This window comes from Rattus rattus, chromosome 2, assembly GCF_011064425.1.
Source record: "Rattus rattus isolate New Zealand chromosome 2, Rrattus_CSIRO_v1, whole genome shotgun sequence".
NCBI lineage: Eukaryota > Metazoa > Chordata > Mammalia > Rodentia > Muridae > Rattus > Rattus rattus.
Window position 1 is genome coordinate 63,066,230 of NC_046155.1, and position 22,367 is coordinate 63,088,596.

The following is a 22,367-nucleotide window of genomic DNA, read 5'->3' on the forward strand; positions in this document are numbered from 1 at the left end:
TTTGTTGGGAACGAGGTGGGAGTGGAAAGTGGTTCAAGGGGTTAGGTGGATGTAGTTGGAGGAACATGGATGGGAGGTTGGATAGGTGGTGGTGTGAGGGTAGCCCACATGCTGGGTTTCCAAGCTTTTCCTTTGGGCAAGAGGTGGGAGCAGGGGCCTCGGGAGGCTAGCCTAGTTGCAGGAACACAGTAGTAGTGTTGGGGTGTAGGTGTGAAGGCAGGCTGAATGAGGGTGTAAAGGGGATGATGGCCTCTTGTCCCTGAACTGGTCTGGGCCAACCTAGCCAGCTGCATCAGAAAGATGGCTCTTCTCATAGGAGATGGTAGAGCAGAGGGCAAAGGTGGGCTTTTGGTTGGGAATGCGGATGTGAGCTCAATCGTGGCAGGTGAGGGCCAAGGTCATAAAAGCATCACGAAGCTAGTTTTTGTCAGGATTGGTCCTCAGGTGGTCAGCAAAATTGCCAGGAGGCTCCCTTGGCAATGACTGAATGTAAGGTGTAAGCTGGCAATGACTGAATGTAAGGTGTAAGCTAGCAATGGCTTCCACTGTGCCAGGGTCAGTACTAGCTGTCCATGCTGGTCTCATGCTTGTTGAAGCTTGTTTAGTGGGTTCTCCGAAGTAATATAGGAGAATACTATTGATCTCTGTTACCCTTTAAAACTTCGTAAAACCGCATTGCTGGAAACACAATATATGTGAGTCATAGGGCATGGCAAAATCAAACTCTCTGACTTACTGCCTTGAGAACGTCAGCACTATCCTCCTTATTGTTTTGAGGCAGGGTCTCTCAGTGAACTTCAACATTTTATTTAGGATGGTTGCCCATAATGCTCTTGATTCACTTGTCTCCTTTCTCCATGCTAAGGTTACAGCTATGCACAGCTATGCCCTGCCTCTTTTAATGCACTGAGGATTCTCATTCATTTCCTCATGATTGCAGAGCAAGGTTTCCTTCCCAGAGCCATTTTCCCATTCTTAAATTTGGTAATTTTCCCTCATCCTTAACTTGGTGATCCTTGATATCAGTGGTACTGAGAGTCTATTCCCACGTGAAATAAGAGTTTGGATCCAAGAAGCATCTTTATCCTCAATAGCCTGCTCATAAACTCTACTCTCATCAAGATTGTCTTTGGAATTGAGGTTTAACCTAATGGCAAAGCATTTTTTGTCAAGTACAATATCTCTAGTAATTTTCTAAATCCCACTGATTGCATTGTTCACACTCTCATTACTTCAGGTAGATATCACAAAGTACCATGTGTGCTTAGGTTGAGCTGTTACTTTTAGGATACTTTATTATGAAAGTATATCCTATGGGAAAGCTCATCTGCCTAGGTCTCTTGAATCTCCCAGTCTTTTGCCATCCCCATCTTGTACCACCTTCAGATACTGATAGCAAGAAAGCCACCAGCAGATTTTGAACTTGAAGCATATACCAAAATAAACCTGTTCTTTACAGCTAGCACCAACTGTGTGGTATTGTTATTAACAATAAGAAACAGTAAGGCATTCATCAAATTCATTGGTTTTGTACATATACCCCATTAGCCAATTAGCAGTTAGCTTTAAAGAATGGTGGTTTAACTCAGACTTATATAGGGTGACAACGTGGTGGGAAAACATTTAGGAAAGTTGGAATGCTAGCTTTCCAGATGAGCTGGGTACCTTAAACTGTTGTTCAATATATGACACCATCTTTCTGAAAGCAAAGATGCATCGGTCCAGGAACTACAGAGAAAGGTGGAATTGGCCCCTATCACTTAATACTCAGTCAGAAACATTTCTTTGCTACTTGCTCCAGCTGCACTGGATTACATAATTTAGTAGCTATAGTTTTCAAGGTAAGAATATTTAAGGGAATACAATTATAGTTTTAGGGAATTAGATTTCTCAGGACACTGACCTGAAAGGCAGAATAGAACTCTAGGTATTGCCTGTGAACACAGATCTTGATTGTACAGGGGCAATTGTGTTATGGTACACAGTGAGAGCAATCAGTACTCTGGTTTAGAAACAGGGAACCTATTCCGAAGACGTTGACTAATCGCTTGCCAAAGACTTCTGGATAATAGAAACTTGCTGCAACCCAATAAAGGCAGAATCACCAAAAGATCACACGCGCTACTCAGGAGAAAGGTTCTGGTCACCCCATCAGAAAGAACCCAGGCTTGCAGAGTGTGCAGAAGGTAAAATAAATCTGGAATGTATGACAGAACATGCCAGTTCTGCTTATCAATACAGTCCTAATGTTCAGATACACAGAGATCAATTTAATGTCATCTGGTGCTTTTTCCCACTCCCCAGAGTGCTGTGCTAGTTTATATGGAAACCAAACAATAATGTATTACAAGAGGGAGTATACCTAAATTGTCAAATTCTCACAATTTTCAAGACAAAACATTTCTAATCTTTTCTAAATACTTCTTGATGATGCCAAGCCCCACCAGGAATAAAGGGAAAGGAGATCAATATGCCAAGGGAACCTCTGTCCTTCCATGTTTATTGAAGCTGTACCTAGAACAGCCAGGAAAATTAATCAACATTATCCAACTACAGACCAATGCGTAAAGAAAGCAGATTACACAGTGGAATTTCCTTCAGCCTTAAGGATGAAGTTACCCCATTTGAGGCAATATGGATGGAATTGGAGGGCACTAATTTAAGTAACCAGCTAGGCACACAAAGCTAAATTACCACAGTGACAATAGAAATCAAACAAAACAAAGAAGCAAAAACCAGAAGCTAGACCACATGTTTCATCACCTGTCCCCAAAGATTAAGCAAGTTGTTAGGAAGGTGACTTATCAGACCCCCTGTCCCGAGGGAGAGATGGTTTCTTGCAGAACGAGGTGGAGGAGGTGATTCTGCTCAGCAGTTAGCAGTGGCCACATCTCCACCTGCAGCTTCTTGATGCCTTCAGTATCCTTTTCGTGGGCAGCCATGACCAGGGACTGCAATAACAAAAACAGCTCCTCTGGAAGCTGGCCGCTGCTATCCTGGCCATGGCCATCGAAAGCCTCCCAAGAGTACTTCTCCAGGGTCTGGGCGTGCTCAGGCAGCAGCTTGGCAGGCGGTGGTTGCAGGAGCAGCAGCAACAATACACGGGACACCTCACACCTGACAAGAACGTCAGCGAAGGCACCGAGTGTACCAGGTGACTGCGTAACAGAGCCTGGGGCGTGGTCCGGGGGCAGCGGCAGGGGCAAGGTAGAGCCCAAGACAGGTCTCGGCTGGGGTCCCGGCAGAGATGGCTGAGGCACAGAAGGCAGCTGCTGCGGCAGCTCGGGTTGCTGCACCGGGTGGCCCCCATGCTCCCGTGCCAGGCGTTGCATGCGTGTAAAAACCGCCAGGGCGCCAGTGTAGTCGCGCGCCAGCAACTGGCAGGAGGCAGCATCACCAAGTGCCTGCAGCGCGGCCAGTGGCATCAGGGGCAGGTGCAGCTGGGCAGCACGCTGAAAGTGACCTGCAGCAGCGGCTGGCTGGCCCACAGCGCGAAGGGCGGCAGCCAGTTCTAGGCACAGTGCGGCAGCAGCGGCTGGCTGGCCCAGCTCAAGGTGCAGGCGCACGGCGGCGCCAAGGGCGCTAGCGGCCGCCTGCAAAGGCTCCCCATAAGCCGCAGGACAGCCCAGGCGTTGGCGCGCATCGCACTCCTGCCTCAGGAAAAGTCGGGCCGCCTCTGTAAGGGCCAGCGCTTCCCCGGGCCCATGGAAGAGCGCCTGCTGGCAGCGTGCCACAGCCAGCTGGCACCAGGCGGCATAAGGCAGGCACTCTTGAGCTCGCAGCTCCCGGGCCAGCTGTGCGAACTGCTCCCCGGCCTCGGCCACGTTCGGCTTCCGCAAGAAGCGCTTCTTGAGCTTGTTGGACACCTGCCGGTAGCGGGCCAAGAAGTCCCCAGCCTCAGAGCCTGGCCAGGAGCCTCCGCCCAGAGACGACGCGGAGCCCGCCGCCATGTTGACCGGCTAGCCGCGCTGGCTTACTTCCGGTTGAGGGAGGGCTGAGGAGAACAGTTATGACTATCGCTACGCTGCGACTAGTTCACGCAAGAATCAGAATTCATCACCTCCACTTCCGCCTCCGGCGCCACAGCGCGCTGACTTAGCTGAAGTTATACGAAGAGCGTTATTGCAGGACCAGAACGGATGACCACAAAAGCTAGTGAAGGAAGAAAATGCATAGCACAAGCGGCACCTTATAAAAATAAAATCTGCGGGGGCAGGGCGTGAGTGACACACACTGAGGGGCGGGCAAGGAACGGTGCCAGACAAGTAGGCAAAGGATTTCTTTGCTGCCAGGCTTAGAATTGCACTCCTCACTGTTTCAACAAGCATGAGACCAGCATGGACAGCTAGTACTGACCCTGGCACAGTGGAAGCCATTGCTAGCTTACACCTTACATTCAGTCATTGCCAAGGGAGCCTCCTGGCAATTTTGCTGAACACCTGAGGACCAATCCTGACAAAAACTAGCTTCGTGATGCTTTTTTTTTTTTTTTTTTTTTTTTTTTAGTTCTCTTTTTTTTTTTTTTTTTTTTTCTTTTTCGAGCAGGGGACCCAACCCAGGGCCTTGCGCTTCCCTAGGCAAGCGCTCTACCACTGAGCTAAATCCCCAACCCTCTGGATGCTTTTATGACCTTGGCCCTCACCTGCACGATTGAGCTCACATCCGCATTCCCAACCAAAGCCCACCTTTGCCCTCTGCTCTACCATCTCCTATGAGAAGAGCCATCTTCTGATGCAGCTGGCTAGGTTGGCCCAGACCAGTTCAGGGACAAGAGGCCATCATCCCCTTTACACCCTCATTCAGCCTGCCTTCACACCTACACCCCAACACTACTACTGTGTTCCTGCAACTAGGCCAGCCTCCCGAGGCCCCTGCTCCCACCTCTTGCCCAAAGGAAAAGCTTGGAAACCCAGCATGTGGGCTACCCTCACACCAGCACCTATCCAACCTCCCATCCATGTTCCTCCAACTACATCCACCTAACCCCTTGAACCACTTTCCACTCCCACCTCGTTCCCAACAAAAAACGCTAGGAGCAAACAGCCTGTGGGTGACCTGCACCTCAGCACCTAACTAACGCCCTCCTCCCTACCATGTTTTTTCAACTAGGCCCACTTCCCCCTCCTCCCTACCACTACACTCACACCCACCCTATCCCCTTCCCATGCCTCACACCCACCCCCATCCCCTTCCCATGACCAAAGGAAAGGGCAGAGTAAAGCATATGGGGGTCCTCAAACTAAAGCTTTAATATGAACACAAGTGGGAGAAGCAAGGGGCAATGCTGGCCAGCCAAGCAGGGCCATCTGTGGGAAAGGTTGTGTGGGAAGGACTCATCAATGATGTGCGATGATTAGATGGGGCTGGCAGATGGGCGGGTCAGCAACCCAGAGCCAAACAATGGCAGCAGCAGCAGCAGCAGCAGCAGCAGCAGAACCACCACCAGCAGCAGCACCAGAAGCAGCAGCAGCAGCAGCAGCAGCAGCAGGAGCTAGCACTGAGGACAACTATGAGGACTACTATGGGCCTGGGCTAACTGGGAGATGGTGACAAACTAGAGAAAGGAAGAGTTCTCTGAGCAGCACGTTGCTGTAGAGAGCCATGTCCAGCAGCTCCTGGATGATGAGACTCTGGCTGCCTTGGCATTGTGTCCTGGCCTGCCAGCTCCAGCAGCCCGTGGGTCAGGAACTCCAGGATGGCTGTCAGAAAGATGGGTACCTTTTCGCTCAGCCACGGCACATGGCCGCTCTGCTGAAGATGGTGCTAACGCCAGACTCGCAGAGAAGGTAAGCCCAGCTCTGGAGGAGCGGGAGCATCGACCCAACCCTCCAGGGCTGCTCTGCCTGGTCCTGGGCATGTTGGGCTCCACCTGGCTTCGCTCAGCTGGCATGCTGGGCTGTGGGCCAGAACACTGATCCCAAGGCCCAACGTCCCCTGTGTGCCTGGCTGTGTACCCTAAATGGTCACAGCCCACTCTTGTGTACTCATTCCCACTATGATAGTGATAATGAGAGGGGGGGCATAAGGGAGAGCCCATGGGTGTGAGTGTGGGCTCTGGGACAGCACTGGCTAGGGGCACTGTGGCTCCCTTGTCTTCTTGGACTGCTGAAGGAGCCTTCCTCCAGGAAATGAGACGTAAGGTGGAAGCAGCTCAGTGGTGCTATGGCGAAAGTCACAATTTTAGGCTTGTAAGGTTCTTTCAGTGGCCCTACCCATTAACCGAATGCTCCTTGTACCCCCACTGCAGTACACCAGGCACCACGGTGAGCCTGAGGGTTTCCCCCTGTTTTTGTGTGGAGGCTCAACCTCAGAGCCCCAAGCATCCCGGTCAAGTGCCACACAGAGAGCTACAGCTCTCTGGGTCTCCAGTGCCCCACAGCCACTAATCTGCTTTCTGCCACATCAGCTCTTGTCTGGGCTGGACAGCCCCTGTAGGTGGAATCACTCAGTAAACGGTGGCTCTTGAGTGTACTTGTGTTGGTCCATTTCACTTAGCATCTGGATTCAAGATGTTTCACCCACGGTACAAAAGGTTCTTATGGCTCTCCCAAATAGCAGCTTGAACCATCCCTCCTCCATCCCTCCATCCCTTCCCACACTCGAATGATAGTCCACTGCATGCATAGGTCATTTTACTCATTCCCTCATCTGCTAGTCCACACTTGGGTGACCTCCACCTTTTTAGAACAACAGGAAGATTTCCCAGTCTCCTTAGGAGAAAAGAGAGCTTGAGATCTACCGAGTTGACAAAAGAATATTGTCAGAATGATTTCAGTAGGAAAAGTAAGTGGGAGTGGGGTTATCTAGTAGTGGACAAGCTTAAGAAAGCATAAAATCCTGGTCAGGTCTTCCAGAGAGACCATGCTCCCACCTGCAGGGTGGGAGGAAAGGAAAACTGTAGCAAAGGAAGGGTAACAAGGCACACACTGAAAGCAGAAGTGACATGATGTGGAGGAAGGGAACTGTTATGGTGGTTGTCATTTTTACAGAAGTTAGAGTTATCTGGGAGACGGCCTCTGTGGGGGCAGCTTTCTAGATTATGTTAGGTGATGTCAGCATACTTCTTGCCCACTGTGGGTGACACCATTCCCTAGACAGGTGATGCGAACCAAGCACTAGCAGGAATGCATTCATTGCTCTTTTCTCCTGGCGGAGTACACAGTGTGATGAGGCTACTTCAAACTCCCCATACAAAGCAGTTGCCACATGGGAGACTATAATTGTGAGACAAATAAATCCTTCTGTAACTTGCTTTCGTTAGGGTATTTTATCAGAGCAATGGGGAAAGCACAGAGAAGGGAGCCCAGGAATTGTAGCCTCCTTTCAGGCTGGGTCCTATTATGACGAGAACACTGGGGATGATTTCAGAAAAAGAGCACCTGCAAGCATGGACACACTGATTTTGAGAGAGGTCTCATGAAGGATTTTAGCAGGACACGCACTACTCAAAGGCACTCAAAATTAGCCACTGTGCATGCATGTGTTTCAACTTATACCGAGCTCTTACAAGGGAGGAAGGAATTCCTTTTACTTTATTTAGAACTATCTCAATTAGTCCAAATGATTAACCGAACTTGAACGAAGCATGTAAACATTGAAAAGGGGGGAATGTACATTATTAAATTCATATGTTTAGGATCATATACTTCCACCCAGTAGAGATCTATGTGCCTGAGAATGAATCGCCAAGATGCACAACAGTAGCTAATTTTCATTTCACAAATTCTCTTGTCTTTTCCTTAGTTTTTCATGGTGGGAAACGCTTGGGTCTTGTCCTCCAAATTCTAAGAAAAGCAACCCATTGCTGTTTAGTGATCCAAAAATCAAACATACTGAGCAAGTAAAGGACGTGTTAATTTTCTACTCTCGTCTTGAACCAAAAAACAATGGGTGGGTAGGTAGGTCTGTCTGTCTGTCTGTCTGACTCTCTCTCTCTCTCTCTCTCTCTCTCTCTCTCTGTGTGTGTGTGTGTGTGTGTGTGTGTGTGTGTGTGTGTGTGTGTGTGCGAATGAAAACCTACCATTTAAAAGCATCCTTGGAGGCTTGAGAGAAAGCTTACTGGTTAGGAGCACTTGTTGCTCTTGCAGAGGACCTGAGATCATTTCCCAGCAAAACACACATACACAAAAGAAGTCTATAAATCATTAAGTTTAAAACTTTAAACAACTGGATCTCTCTCTCTCCTCTCCCTTCCCTTCCCTTCCCACCCTCCCTCCCTCCCTCCTTCCCTCCTCCCTCTGAAAAGAGCCAGTATACCAATTCCTCTTTTAAATGACCTTTCCTATAGACAGCCATACATCACATATGTACTCTTGGTTTCAAATGAGTACATTCATTATGTATATTGTAAGCAAAAGTAAAACAGTATATGACATAATGCAGCACATACATAGAAGAGGCAGACAGCAAAGCATCATCAAATGAGGAACTTACAACCTTTAGCCAAAAAGACTGAGGTAGTCTTATTAAGGGAACAAAAGTCGTCAAATTGGGCATTTGAAACACCCAGCAGTAATGACTGGAAAGACCTAGTGAAGTGGGCTGCAGTTCCAGTCCCGGGCAGAACAACTTCTTCACACACCAGTTTCCAGCTTCTTATATACACCAAGCATTTTTATAGCATGGGGTCAACTATTGTAACAATAGTAACCTTTGTTGGAAATCATTCTCCTTCAGGCTATCTTAAGAATGTGTTCCTTTAAACATTCTTTGCTGTTTGTTGTTCTCCCTTTTCCCTGCCACAAAGGCAGGGGGTCAGCCTGTCTAAAGAAAGGGTCTCAGATGACACTTGACATAAACATGCTTAAGTCTGAGATAAGAGGACCTATCTCATTGTCAAGCTAGATCTCAACAACCACAAGAATCCCATGGCGATGTACCGATATAATTTATATCACACACACACACTGGCCATATGAGAATAGGTTGGAGATGTGAGCCAAATGTTTGAAACACAAATATTTCCTTCTCTCCTATCCACAATAGGTTGTCTAAACGTGCTTCTTTTGTGTGTTGACAAATAACATAAGCGCATAGATATTTCTCAATCACACTGTAAAACCTCTTTATAACAATCTTCAGGAATTTACACTTACTTTTCAAAAAATGTAACCATGTGGCAGTTTTATAAATTTTGTAAAAGTTCTGTAATTCTGTAAGCAAATTGTGCTGAACAATCTGAAATTGTTGAAAAGGATCCTAAAATACACTTGACAAATACAGAAAGAAAAGTGTGTAATGAAAATTCAGAGAGAACTGAAGGCTTACCAAAGCTAAGTCCATTTTTTACAAAAGGGGTGGTAGTCTGGGAAAGGGGAGATGGCTCTGTGATTAAGAGTGCTTACAAACCTTGCGGGAGACCTGAGTGCAGTTCTCAGCACCCACTTCATGTGGTTCACATTCACCTGCAACTACAATTCCCGGGAAATGCAAGGCCCTCCTGTGCCACCCACAGGAATCCAAATGCACCTGCACGTACTTACACACAGACAGGGTCAACAGAAAATGAATACTAAAATGAAACTAATCGACAATGTGGCCACGATCAAGTCCTTGTATTCCTCAGCACCACTAACCTGCTAATGTCATTTCAGATACTGTCATTTAATAGGCAATTTTCTTCTAACCGGTATTAAAAAAACACGTGCATTCATTGGATGATTTGAAAACCACCAACGAGAGACCTGAATATCTTGCCAACACAGTATCGTTAGCCACTCGGTATAACGAAAACACGGGTGAATTTGTTCTTCATGAAGAATGGGGTACATACATATTGTGAACTGAAAGATGGTCAAAAACTATATAAATTGCTAGTTATTGCATAAACAGTGGCTTCTGCCGTTATCAAATTACACACACCAAACATTTCATAAATAGGTAAATTTGATTTTATTTGCCACTTTCCTATGGTCCTCAGGGTTTCAAACAAAGTTGGTGCCCAGGGGGCTCAGGTCATCCAGTTGTCCTCTGGAAAAGAAGCCACCCACCATACAAGAAGCAGACAATGTGTTGCCCCACCAATCTGCACAAACTTAGCTGACTCACACCCCACAGCCTTAGTGCATAGGAAAAAGGCAAGACTGCAGGGCAACAGAGCTGATGTTCTGCCAACTTTCTACGGGCCAGTGTTCCCTTTGTCCATCACTTCCCACACTCAGAATGCCCCTGTCCTAGAGGAAGACTTCACCTCTGGTTTGACATGTGACGGCGATGTTTTTTGTAGGCACACGGACTGGAAATGTTAGGGGTTAGTTAGAAGCCTTAACAACCTGTGGGGTTGAAGTGTATTTCGGATGAACCAGAAAGAATCCAATTGTGTTTCCATAAAAAATGCAGGGAACCCATTCCCGTTTTAAATCTCAGGTCACTTACAAGGGCAGAGTTGACACTTCCTCACTGCCGACTCCAGTGATTTCATGTTTCCCGGGAAGCTTCACTTAGGGTTCTGCATGAGAAGCTCCATGCCAGTGTTGCTGGGCACGTCCAACAGGCACAGAAGAGAGCTCAGTGAGAAGTGATAGTTCCCCTCTAACACAGACACTCTGCCTTTGTGCAAGCATCTCCACTCCTGCATCATTTCCCTGAAAGCCTACTTCTGTGGAGGAGTAAAAGAGGACATCCCTGGTCTGCATCCTCCCCAAGGCCAAGTGCTGTAGCCCTTCTTCTTATGGTCCACGCTGTGCGGCAGGACAGATGTGCTGTCACTACATGGGGATGACTTTCAGCTGTGTCCCAACCAGACCAGCACCCTGGCAACTCACCCTCAAGACTGAGTAAATATGTTTCTGCCGTTTGTGAGCTGTGGAACTCACCAACTCACATGCCCGTCACCTACAGCCTGTGACGTCACCTGTGGATATGAATGTGACTGCTTTGTACAGCACACAGACGTGTCCCCCTCCCTGCCCAGCCCCTGGACGACGAAATGCTCCGCAAAGAGGTGAGAAGAAAAACATGGTCAAGGTCAACGTTGTCAGCTGAGATCAAACTTCGGGGAGCTCTGATGACAGGGGCATTATTTTCCAGTATATTTAGAGTCGCTATGAGCAGGAAAAGAGTTTCCAGGTGTACCACAATCCCCGGTGCACAGGGAAGCATAATTCCACCAGAAAGCAACCCAGGGGTCATGCCACTTCTTCTAAGAACAGGGGTTCTGGGGAGAGGCTACCTGTCCTAGCTTAAGGGCCTCAGGAAGGATCTGGCCTGCTCTCTGAGCCATACAGATAGCTTAGAGGCCATTTGTGCTATTATGTATCTCCTGTCCGGGTTCTGGCAGCTTGGGGGAGCCTGTGCCTCTGCAGGTAGTGTAAGGGTCATTTAGACAATCAGGTATCTCCGGTCCTGGCTGTGGGAGATGTGGAGGCCCAACAGATAACTCAGACCACCAGGCTCTTTTAGGACTTCCACTCTCTAGCTTACATGAAACAAGGACAGGTTTTTACATCTTTTCCATTGAAAAGACATCCCCGCTTGCTTAATATCCCCAATTTCCCTGGAGATCTGTGGGTGAACTACCTTGGTGCTGCCAGCAGAGTGGGACACTGTCATAGGAGTTGTGACATTGTTACAGGAATTGCAGTGTACCGGGGCAGACAGACACACATCTACACATTTAGATGCTGTACAGTGGAATAGTAAGGGTCACAGAATGTGTTCGGTATATATCATCAGTGTGGACACGGAAGAAGAAGGAAGGAGAAAAAGGAGAAGGAAGAAGGAGGAGGAGCACGAGGATGAAAGGGGGGGAAACGACAACAGCAGCAGCAGCAGCAGCAGCAGCAGCAGCAGCAGCAGCAGCAGCAGCAGCAGCAGCAGCAAATATATCTGAGCTCAAACGTCTAAGAAAGGAACATGTGGCTAGGGAGACATGGGTCAGCTGGTAAAATGCTTGCTGAACAAGCATGAGTTCACATCCCCAGAAAGCCTTTTCAGACCTCAGAACAGGGGCTTTAGACCTGGGTCAGAGGTTAAGAGCACTTGCTGCTCTTGCAGAAGACCCGAGTTCAAATTCCTGAACCCATCAGGTGGCCCACAACAGCTCTACCTCTAGGGGTCTGTCACCCCTCTGTGGCCATCTGAATGCATGAGAGACAGACAGACAGACAGACAGACAGACAGACATACAGATCCACATAAAAAAAATAACCAAAATAAAAGTTTAAAGAAAACTCTCAGCACAGCAGTGAGTGTGTGTTACAGCCGCATTACGGGGCAGAGACAGGTGGATCCCTGGAACCCAATGACCTAACACGATAGCCCAGGGCTGAGCTCCACGTTCACAAGGAGACCGAGATTCATAAAATAAACTAGACATCAGAAGTAACTCTGGCCACAACATGCAGAGGGTCATGTGTGCAACACACACAAAAAGGAATAGGTATACACACACACACACACACACACACACACACACACAGAGGGGGCGTGTGTGTGTGAGAGACAGAGGGGGCGTGTGTGTGTGGGGAGAGAGAGAGAGAGAGAGAGAGAAAGAGAGAGAGAGAGAGAGAGAGAGAGAGAGAGAGAGAGAGAGAGAGAGAGAGAGAGGGAGGAAGAAAATTCAACACTGGGAAAACACTATGGAGACTATCCACGCCTGGTAAGGATAGGTACAATATTTCGAGTAGGAGACACTCAAAGCTGGAAGTAATAGGACATTATATAATAATATGATTAAAGAAATAATTCTCTGGGCTCACTGACACTTTGCACAAAGGGGGGAAGTTCTTTTTGGATAATGCAAATTTTAGACAGTAAAGTGATCCAGCAGGGAAGCCCTCATTCACTGTGGAGGAATGCAATTCCACTTGTAGAAAATGGGAGAAGCTGAACACTGTCTCCTTTCTACACAACAGGGCACAGTGAGAAAAAGTGGCCTGGACTACACCTGGCCCCATGCATTAACGCAGGCGACAACACACCACCTCCACAGGGCATGGGGCCCTTTCTGTCTGAGAAGGGGTGAAACTTCAGGAACGTCAGAAAGAGAATGTGATTAAATGATTCATCCCAACGAGTCTGAAACGATTTCATGTTTATTAAATCAAATGTTGCCAAGTAAAGATCTCCCAGGGTATACATACAGGAAGTCACAGGACATGAGATTTAACTGTACAGGAGACCTGATATATCCCTGATGATCAAGTACTCTACATGCGCAATAAATTTCAAACAAAACAAAACATTCTCAGGTCCTACTATCCATACAAGGGAGGAATTTAATAAACCATGGCGAGTCAAGCTCTATTCGAGTTAAGAATCACCTCTTAATGGGACAGAGACACATTTAACTGGAAGACCTCATAAATGTTGTCTTCAAATAACATTTCTACAGATGCACACCACGTTACTCACATCAATCTCGGGAGGTGTGATGAATTGTACTAATTTACTTTTTTTTGGGGGGGGGGAGCTGAGGACTGAACCCAGGGCCTTGCGCTTGCTAGGCAAGTGCTCTACCACTGAGCTAAAACCCCAACCCTACTAATTTACTTTTAAACAGCACACTACCTTTGGAGGCTTAAGGTCATTCCATAGGCTGCATCACTAACACATTTAAGAGCAGAGTGTAAAAAAAAAAAAAAGACTGCATCTTCTTTAATTGTTTATCTGGACAGGACATGGATGGCCCACGTGTGTGCCTTCTAGTTTGGGAAAATGATGCTCACCTATGATAATGCGCTATATCAATGCCAATGAGTGCCAACCCTTAATTCCGATGCTAACAGGGAAGGCCTGTTGTTTCTACCCCGGGGTTGGAGCTTCCTACAGACGTATTTGTACTGCTGCCACACAAATCCTTGGGTACATTTGGGTTTGAACAGAAAGAGGCATCTTCAGGAACAGGGGGAGAACACGGGAGATCTAGTCGCCAAAACTGCAAACACCACAAGTAGCTTTACCCAGCTTATTTCTTCTCCGCTCATATTGACTTTTGTCCTCCAAAGTATTACGAGAATAATATATCCAGGAGAGACTTTGGGGCGGCAGCAGTCTCTTGCTGGCTCTGTTAAGAAGAGAAAATGTTAAATGGGTGTGAAATAAACAGCACTCAGGGTTGGACTTACTTCCATTTTCTATGTGAAAGGCTCGGTACTTACATGCATCATCAGAAGTTTTACTTCAAGGTGGCTATGAGACATCTCAGCTCTTCAGCAATGGAATTTGCCTGAGAATCCCTCAGCACCTCAAATTTCTGAAGCAAAAAGACATGTGGAAATCAGCCCTGGTCATCTTGCCTTACAAATGCGAACACCACCATTTAAAAGGGGCAGATGTGATCAAAGACATATGACTCTGACACGGGCATACACCCTGGACAACATGAAGATCAAAACACCCAACAACGTGACACAGACTTGCCACTCCTCGACCCACTGCTAAATGTTCAAATCCTGAGGGATTAGCTGTAGAGGTGGCCCAGGCCAAAGGTGCCTGCCTGCCTACCGTGCCCGAGAGCCTGGGATGCCTCTCCCTGCACAGCACAAATGAAAGGCAAGGAAGCCAAATGAAAACAGAGAACATGAGGCGTGAGCCTATTCACTGCCACTCACCCACTTCTGTGCAAGATGGAATACCTTGTCCTGTACTGTGACCACTGTGCACCAGTGCACCAGAACTTAAAACTCAACCTTTCCACTCCACGTTCCCTTTAGCACTGAGTGAAATAGCACACTCCACCTAAAACGGTTTTGCTAAATCCTGTGGAGGAATAAAACTTTGCAGGACCTCTTCCATAGTATCAAGATACAGTGACCACAGAAAATGGACCAACTCAGAGAGCTTAAAGTTGGAATCGGTGAGCAAGTTTCTAGGCCACTGAGTACTTGAAGACTGATATTTCAGCAGGAACAGACACTCGCGCCTCTCCCTCCCTCTCTCCCCCCCCCCCCCTCCCCCCCCCTCCCTCCCTCCCTCCCTCCCTCTCTCTCTCTCTCTCTCTCCCCCTTTGTGTGTGTGTGTGTGAGTGAGTGAGTGTGTAAGTGCACGCATGTGTGTGCCAAGGGTGGGGATTTGTTTTCAGAGAGAATCACAAGAAAGCAAGGAAGAATTCCGTGAACTCGGGTGTTTGGGATCATCTGAATTACTCTGGATGAACAAAATTCTAAATGAAACATGAACAAGACAATTCACACTGAGTCTGAACAAAAGCAGAAGTACAGTGTTTAACTGTTTTCTAGAAGAGCTGCAAACCTGAAGATGGCAGAGGTCAATCAACGCGCCTAGGAAGAACTTACAGAGACGATGATGGAGGGTAATCCTCAAATCACAATCTCTCTGACTTCCACTTACTTTCTCACTGAGTGCTACCACACCCGGGAGCTGTCTTATGGGTATAATTGGCCATCTGAAGCCATGTTTCAGTCCAACAATGAAGGAAAATATAAGAGGATGGAGTAAGTTAAGTAAGTGCAAACATTCTTGCCACTGTTCTGCTTAAAACAGATCACGAGGGTCTGGGAAGACAGCTTCAGTGTGTAAAAGTGTTTCTCAAGGGGCAAGAATGCAGCGGTAGGCAAGGAGCCTGCTCCACAAGCATAAAAAGTCAACCTTAGCTCTTCAGCACACATGTTAAACGTCAGGCATGGTGACACACCTACTGATGCAGGATAGGCCAAGCCTTAGGACCTTGTGAACAGCCAGCCTAGGCATAGTGGAGAGATCGGGGTCCAGTGAGTCATCCTGTTACCAAAGGAAATGACGGAGTCCGGCACAGTGGTGCACACCTGCCATCCCAGCAGCACTCAGGAGAGAGGCTGGCAGGCAGGCGGATCTCTGTGAGTTTGGATCCAGACTGGCCTACCTAGTGAGTTCCAGGACAGCCAGAGCTACACAGTAAGATCCTGTCTCAAAATTAAAAACAAATAAACAAAAAGCTAAAGGAAACAAGGTTAGGATGAACAGTATCCATAAAGAGTTGACCTCCAACCTTTACACACCTATGCAGAGACAGGTACACGTGTGTGCATGTGTGCACATACATACACAAGGGAAAAATGCACTGGGAGGCAAGATGGGATGGTCGCAGGAGCATAAATGCCCTGCCTGTACAATATCAACAGCTCCAGATGAAATTACCAAGGCAGCAAGTCCTGCTTCGAATGTTTCTCCTAACCATGAGGGAATCCTAAAATTACAAACTGACTTTGTACTTAGGTTGACACGGAGCACGAGGAAAATGCTGGAAGGTGTTTGCAGGTCACTTTTCTAAGGTGCTATCCGAAGCACAGAAAGAATACCGGAATAGCCAGTGTCCCCTTGTGTGGGTTGCTTTGAAGAATGTTCAACAGACCTCCAAGTATTCTTCACACAGTGCCTTAAATTCCTCCATTCTGTTCTTCTGCAGAGTGAGAGATTCATGAATAAACTTCTGTTGCTCCATAAACATATTCTACAAACAAAGACAGTACAAGATGTCAGAACAAGTCAGGGGTAGGGGAAACCTTAGAGAAACAACGCAATGGTGTATTATATTTATGCAAAACAGATGGTGTAATACATGCACCATTTTTTTCAATTAAAACAGTGACCACATTTACAACACTAACCTAATAGTAGAAAAATAACCTTCATAATGTGAAGCTCATTCATGTATTGGGAAGTTTGTCTACTTAACAGTACTCAACACATAGCTTCAGTTCCTGAAGACTTGAAAACCTACCTATAGGAGGCCTCCAAATCTGCGGACTCTCTTGGGTTTTTAGAACCTACCTTGAGTTGTCCCCATCATACGTCACTCCACCAGGTAGGAACCCACTGCATTTGCACACAGTGCCATGCTAACAGGGTTATATTCTAGAAAACTTACTTCAGATACTGCCCTGGACCAATACATGAATGCACATCTAAAAGAAACTGTTCAAAGAATTCTGTGAGATGGGGACTTTATCCTCTCCTTCCACTCTGAAGAAACCGAGGCCCGAGTGTAAATTGTTCTTCTGAGTTAGCATAACTACCAAGTAACAGGACCGTGACTGCGATCCAATTGGTGGGATTCCAGAGTCCATGCTCCTGACTTGACCTGGACCGGACAGCATCTCCATCTCCCTCAGTACTCCAGCCTCTGCTTCCCCACCTCTGGAAGTCAGAATCTCCAGAAGGCAGCTCCATCCTCCAGCAGGAAGAAAGAACCCCAGAGGCACCACAGAGTCCAGCACCTGTCCCCAAAACCCCATTCTCACCTCCAGGGAAAAGGTGACTCAGTCACCATCGCAGGTCCATCACTGCATGGCAACCTTTTCCCTCTTCTCCTCTGGGGACAGGGCTGGGCTGAACTCCAACCACTGACACCTAAGTCTCCATCTGCCCTGCCACAGCCACAGCCACAGCCACAGCCACAGCCACAGCCACAGCCACACCACATGGGTCCTCTGCATCCCTGATCCCTGTGTCAGAAGGCTACTTGGGGCCCTCCCACTGTTTGGCATCTGCACCTTGGGGATCCTGAAGGCTCCCCGCTCAGGACACAATCCCATACCTTCCCCTGCACTCTGCAGCAGATGCTACCTGCTCATCCCCAGATGTCCCCACCAACCTGGCTCCTCACCCATCATCACCCTCCTCGTCATCTCTCCACAGGGAAAAGAAACAAGTCAGGGAGGAAGGCCCATCTCTCCTCACCACATCCACCACCCTCCTTGTCTCCCTGAGCTCATGTCCTGCGGCAGGAAACCTCTGCTGCTACCTCTGATGCTGACACAATGGACTCCTTCAAAGCTAAGCCTGATACTCACGCAGAGTTTTTCGGCATGCTTCTTGACTTGGTTTGCATCCGTGGTTAGCTTCTTACTCAAATTTGTAACCTGAAGAGAATAGTCCTGATAAAGTTTCTGCCTGTAAAGGACAACAGTGGACACTGTGTTATCCTTTCTCGAAATGAAGAAAGCGCATTCAAGGCACGGCTGACTTGTCCTCACTCAAGCTACCGATGGAGGACTGGGAAAGAGCATCTAAAACATTCTGATGGGGAAATGGAAAACGAGGAGGATTATTTCATATCACATTAACAGTATGTGTTCTGCCTTGGCCAGGATAGAAGTCACTTCACAACTCTCATTGTGTAGGAATTCTCAGGAAGAAGAAACATCGTTTTACTAACATTCCACAAGTATTTGCCTCTGAAGCGCACAACTTCTGCTTTATTTGTTCCTTTTATGGAGATTGGTCCAATGAGGATGCACACCTACGAAAATCACAGAGCTCTGTGGACACCTACCCACTCTTCCTCACTGTCCCAGTGAGGGTTCTGGTACACCTGTATGGTGAATGCTGCTCCTGAAATCTCTGCAACATTGGAGGCGAGAGATTGTCATCTCATTTCACACCGAAGAGATGATATCATGGACTGCAGGATGTATGTTTTGGGGTTTCAAGGTCAATGCACCCAGCACTTTGACACAATGCACACACCTTCCTTACTGGTACACAGATTCAACTGCCCCGTGTCAAAACAGTGTCAAAACATTCTAATTCATTCTTAGGAAACACAGTTGCTTTCGGTTGCCACAAGAAGCTATCAGGCAAAAAACCAAGATGGTTCTACAGCAAACCCAAGGCAAATACACTTGCTGGCAAAATTTCTACCTTGTGGGGCCACTCACTGGCTATTCCCCCTTCATCGTGCCCACAAACCAACTGTCAACAGCTCTGGGATCAAAGTGCCAAGACCTTACCTCTGTTCACACTGGGTTTTTAGAATGTCCTTAACTTTGACCTCCATGGTAAGGAAAGACGATGCCACGATCCTCAAGAATCTTTCTCTGTTTTCCTGAAGAACTTTCTGAATCGGCTCTGTAAAAGGAACATGATCTTGTAGGCATTACTGCAAAAGACCCTCACCGGTATTGGAAAGACACTTGTTATCAATAGACGGAAAAGATCTGTCCATGCAGAGGTTATCTGCCTCCTCTCTTTCAGCCAAGAATTTCAGTGGCTCCGATCTTAACGGGAAACTGGGTAGGTGGATTTCAGTGTCCAGATATTACATACAAAACATAACGCAGAGAACTTGACAAAACTTACAAAAAAGGGTATCAAGTCACGGTGTAATTTCTTTACTAGACGGCACTCATAGAGGATGGATTTTATCAATGTACTAAGTGTGCTCCAGTTGGAGGACACATTAGGAGGGACTGTTGGGCTACTTGGTGCAAAGCACAGATGTGGCCCCTCATAAAAATCTCTCAAGGCCCAGAGATCAGCGCACAGTGAGATGAAAAATACTGATAAAGATTGTGGGCATTGATGCTTTTGGACCAATTTGACGAGGTAGACATCCTGAATCATTTAAAGGAAAACTGACTCATGGAAAAGTCTGTGGTATTGGGGTTGGAACCCAGAGGCTTGAACATCTGAGGCAAGTGTCCTCCACCCCACTACATCCCTATCCTGAGTCCTGAAGAGTTTCTACATGTAACTCTCCATTGGAAAATCCCACAGACCTCCCTGCTGGTTCTCAGTTTGTAGTTTTTGTCCAACAGTTCACGGACTAACCTCTGACAGCGATTTAAAGAAGGATTCAACCGATCATGCTATAGCCACAGGCTAACAGTACTGACTTCAGTTTTCCACTTCATGTGCTGTCTTTTTGCCGCGATAAATCGTGGGCAGCTATTTAACAAGGATTGGCCTCTACTAGCAACCCCACTCTCCCCAGCAAACAAAAAAAGACCTAGACGAGAATACAAACGAGTGAAGTAAAATGTGGTATTAAAAGCAGATGCATCACTCGTGTGATTCAAAAACACATAATTTCTTCCCACTTTTAAATATCTCACAGAGAGAAGGTAAGAATAGTCACACGGCAGGTGCCATGATCTTCATATGGACAATTACCGTGAAGCAGAGACTTCGACGACTAATAAATACTATTTTGACACTGAGTGTTCGAGAGCAAGGCAGTAAACACGCTCCTCCTCTCTGCCAGGTGACAACTATCTCGCCTTGTACTTCTTCGCTCAATTTTCTCTCAAATTCGAATGTCTCCTAGAACATACCTTCTAATTCTTGGAACAAATCCTGTTTTTTCTTCCTGAAAAGAAATCACATTAACTCTTTACTTCAACGTATACAAAAGGCCACCTTTGCAGAGTGAGCAGAGGAAGTGGAATGTGCCACACAGCCTATATAAGGTTCTCGGTTCAAGAGTGGACGTTGACTCTTGTAGATTTCTAGAGAGGTGCAAGTGTACACGTGTGCCGCCATCAGAGGTAGAAGTGTGTTTGTGTGGGTGGGTGGGTGGGTGGGGTATCCTCCTCTAACCATCTCCACCTTACTCCTGTCAGACACGTTCTGTGACAGGACTTGTAGTTTGCTGGCGGCATGCGATTTTGATTCTGTAACACACTGAACATCTGATGGACTGCAGGATCAATGTGTTGGGGCCTTTAAGCTCAATGCACCCAGCGCATTCCTGTGATTCACACACCTAACCCACTACTGCATTTGTTTGTTTGTTTGTTTGTTTATCTCTCAATCTATTTTTGTTAGGTTGGCATCAAGAAAGAACTTCTCTGCCACACCTCAGCCCTCAATTCTGGGGTTCAAAGGTGTTAAGTGGGGTCATGTGTAGCTTTTTCTGTGGGGGTTGAGGATGTAACCTCAGATTCCTGTGTTTGTACACTGAGCACTCTTTCACTGAACCATCTTTCCAGCCTGACTTTTCTAAATGCATTTTATGAGTGGATGAAAAAATGAAATGTGGTCACCTGTCCTGTTGCCTTTCTGTTCCAGAGGCAATAGTTTCCTCCCTACCGGCAACAGGGACTTCTTTGTTGGCTGTATTAAAGACAAAGAGGAAAACTATTTTCGAAGAGGAAAGCTATTTTGAGACAAAGTGTGCTGCTCCCATCACCTCCCGTGGAAAATAGACTCACTGTGGGGTTTCTAGGGCCCATAGCCACCAATGATATCTTACCCTTTTGAAAGAAGCCATGCAGAGGCCCAAACAAACCACATATATACACACACAAGCACAGAGTAAGTGAGTGTGAGAGCGGGGGCACACAGAAGCATGCATACATACAAACATACATTGTGTGTGTGTGTGTGTGTGTGTGTGTGTGGGCCTGTCAGAGAGAGAGAGAGAGAGAGAGAGAGAGAGAGAGAGAGAGAGAGAGAGAGAGGGAGGGGAGGGAGGGAGGGGGAAGACAGAGAGAGAGGGAAGACAGAGAGAGGAAGACAGAGAGAGACAGGGAGACAAAGAGACAGGGAGACTGAGGAGAGGGGGGGAGGAAAGAGAGCTTGAGGGAGGGAGGGAAGAAGAAAGGGAAGGAGGGAGAATGTGTTAGACGGGTAGACAGAGGCACACGCACATAAACAGACACACATGAAATTTATTAGGCTTGAGTCTAGATCAGCTGGTGCCGGCACCTGCTGCACACGCCTTCGACATGTGACACATGTGTTCCCAGAGAGGCATACTGCATATTGCCTGGAAAGAACTGTCTTATGAGACTTGCAGGTTTCATGTGAGGTCGCAATTTCAGGTGGGGGAAGCTTAAGCCACAAGAAGCTTGAGCAACAGTTCATAGCATCTGAAACCTCCCACTATTGCAAGAAAGCAATCTCCATGCACCAGGGATGTCTCCTGGGGGTAGACACATCCCTCGAGCAGCCCCTCTGGTTTGCTTGTGTTTTGTCATGATGTGGTTTTGTTCTGTTTCTTTTCTGCTTTTTACCTGCAGCAATTGCACCTGGTGGGTCCTGGCTGTCATCTGAAGAGAGATTTGGGACCACCGTTGGGTGCCTGTCGACACTGGCAGTGGCTTTCCTTTCACTGCTTGACATGGCTAGAAGCTTCTTGGGTTAGACAGCACTCCTGGAAGTAGAGATGCTGGGCAGAATTGCAAGATGGCAAGGGGAGAAAGGACCAGGACTCCACAGGGTGTGGCTGGGTGTCCTGGCACTTGTGCTGGATCAAACTGAGGGCAAGAGCATGTCACCAATGTCCTGACCTGCCCCGTTCCTCTATCTGGACCTGGAGCTCCCCAACCCACTTCCTCTCAAGATCAGTACCCTTTCCTGCTTTTGCAACCCCTGTAAAACAATGCACCTACTGCTGGCATCTGGTTGGGAACTCCAACTCACTGAGGTCCTACTCAGTCCCCGAGGCTATGTCTTACAGCTCACACGTTGTCCCATTTAGCCCTCACAATCCACGCCACCCCATGACTGCCCACGACTGCTCCCTCGCCTTGCCCTCTGTGGCCTTGTGCAGTATCATTTGGAAAGTGAAGCTCCTGGTATGACTCCACCAGTTTGCCTTGGACCTGCCTCTTTTGTGATCCCACTGCCTACCACACATGAGCCAAGGCTCCTCTGAACCCTGTCCTAACTGGACAGCCTCACACCGAGTTCCCCAATAGCCA

General features: G+C 47.4%; 2 protein-coding genes across 3 annotated transcripts; both read right to left on the reverse strand.

The window, feature by feature from the left end:
- Window positions 1-2,249: 2,249 nt before the first annotated feature.
- Window positions 2,250-3,996, reverse strand: LOC116891372 (40-kDa huntingtin-associated protein). The gene has a single exon (XM_032892372.1). The coding sequence runs from the start codon at window positions 3,948-3,950 to the stop codon at window positions 2,805-2,807; it is 1,146 nt and encodes a 381-aa protein (XP_032748263.1). The 5' UTR covers window positions 3,951-3,996; the 3' UTR covers window positions 2,250-2,804.
- A 10,120-nt stretch (window positions 3,997-14,116) lies between these two features.
- Window positions 14,117-21,786, reverse strand: LOC116891373 (X-linked lymphocyte-regulated protein 3A-like). 2 transcript variants are annotated; one of them, XM_032892374.1, is made up of 7 exons: window positions 21,693-21,786; window positions 20,706-20,775; window positions 19,995-20,029; window positions 18,672-18,789; window positions 17,733-17,832; window positions 16,292-16,390; window positions 14,117-14,194 (listed from the first exon to the last, which is right to left on the reverse strand). In XM_032892374.1, the coding sequence occupies exons 1-7, from the start codon at window positions 21,784-21,786 to the stop codon at window positions 14,117-14,119; spliced, it is 594 nt and encodes a 197-aa protein (XP_032748265.1). The 2 variants fall into 2 exon arrangements, with proteins under 2 accessions (XP_032748265.1, XP_032748264.1); XM_032892373.1 differs by having other exon boundaries at window positions 21,678-21,786.
- Window positions 21,787-22,367: the final 581 nt, after the last annotated feature.

Excerpts from the sequence above, each read along its gene's own strand:
- LOC116891372 (XM_032892372.1), bottom strand. The coding sequence starts at position 3,950 with ATGGCGGCGGGCTCCGCGTCGTCTCTGGGCGGAGGCTCCTGGCCAGGC.
- LOC116891373 (XM_032892373.1), bottom strand. The coding sequence starts at position 21,786 with ATGTCAAGCAGTGAAAGGAAAGCCACTGCCAGTGTCGACAGGCACCCA. Across the intron at positions 17,833-18,671 it reads AAAACCCAGTGTGAACAGAG|GCAGAAACTTTATCAGGACT; the intron begins GTAAGGTCTTGG and ends TGTCCTTTACAG. Across the intron at positions 14,195-16,291 it reads TGTGTGAAGAATACTTGGAG|AAATTTGAGGTGCTGAGGGA; the intron begins GTCTGTTGAACA and ends TTTTTGCTTCAG.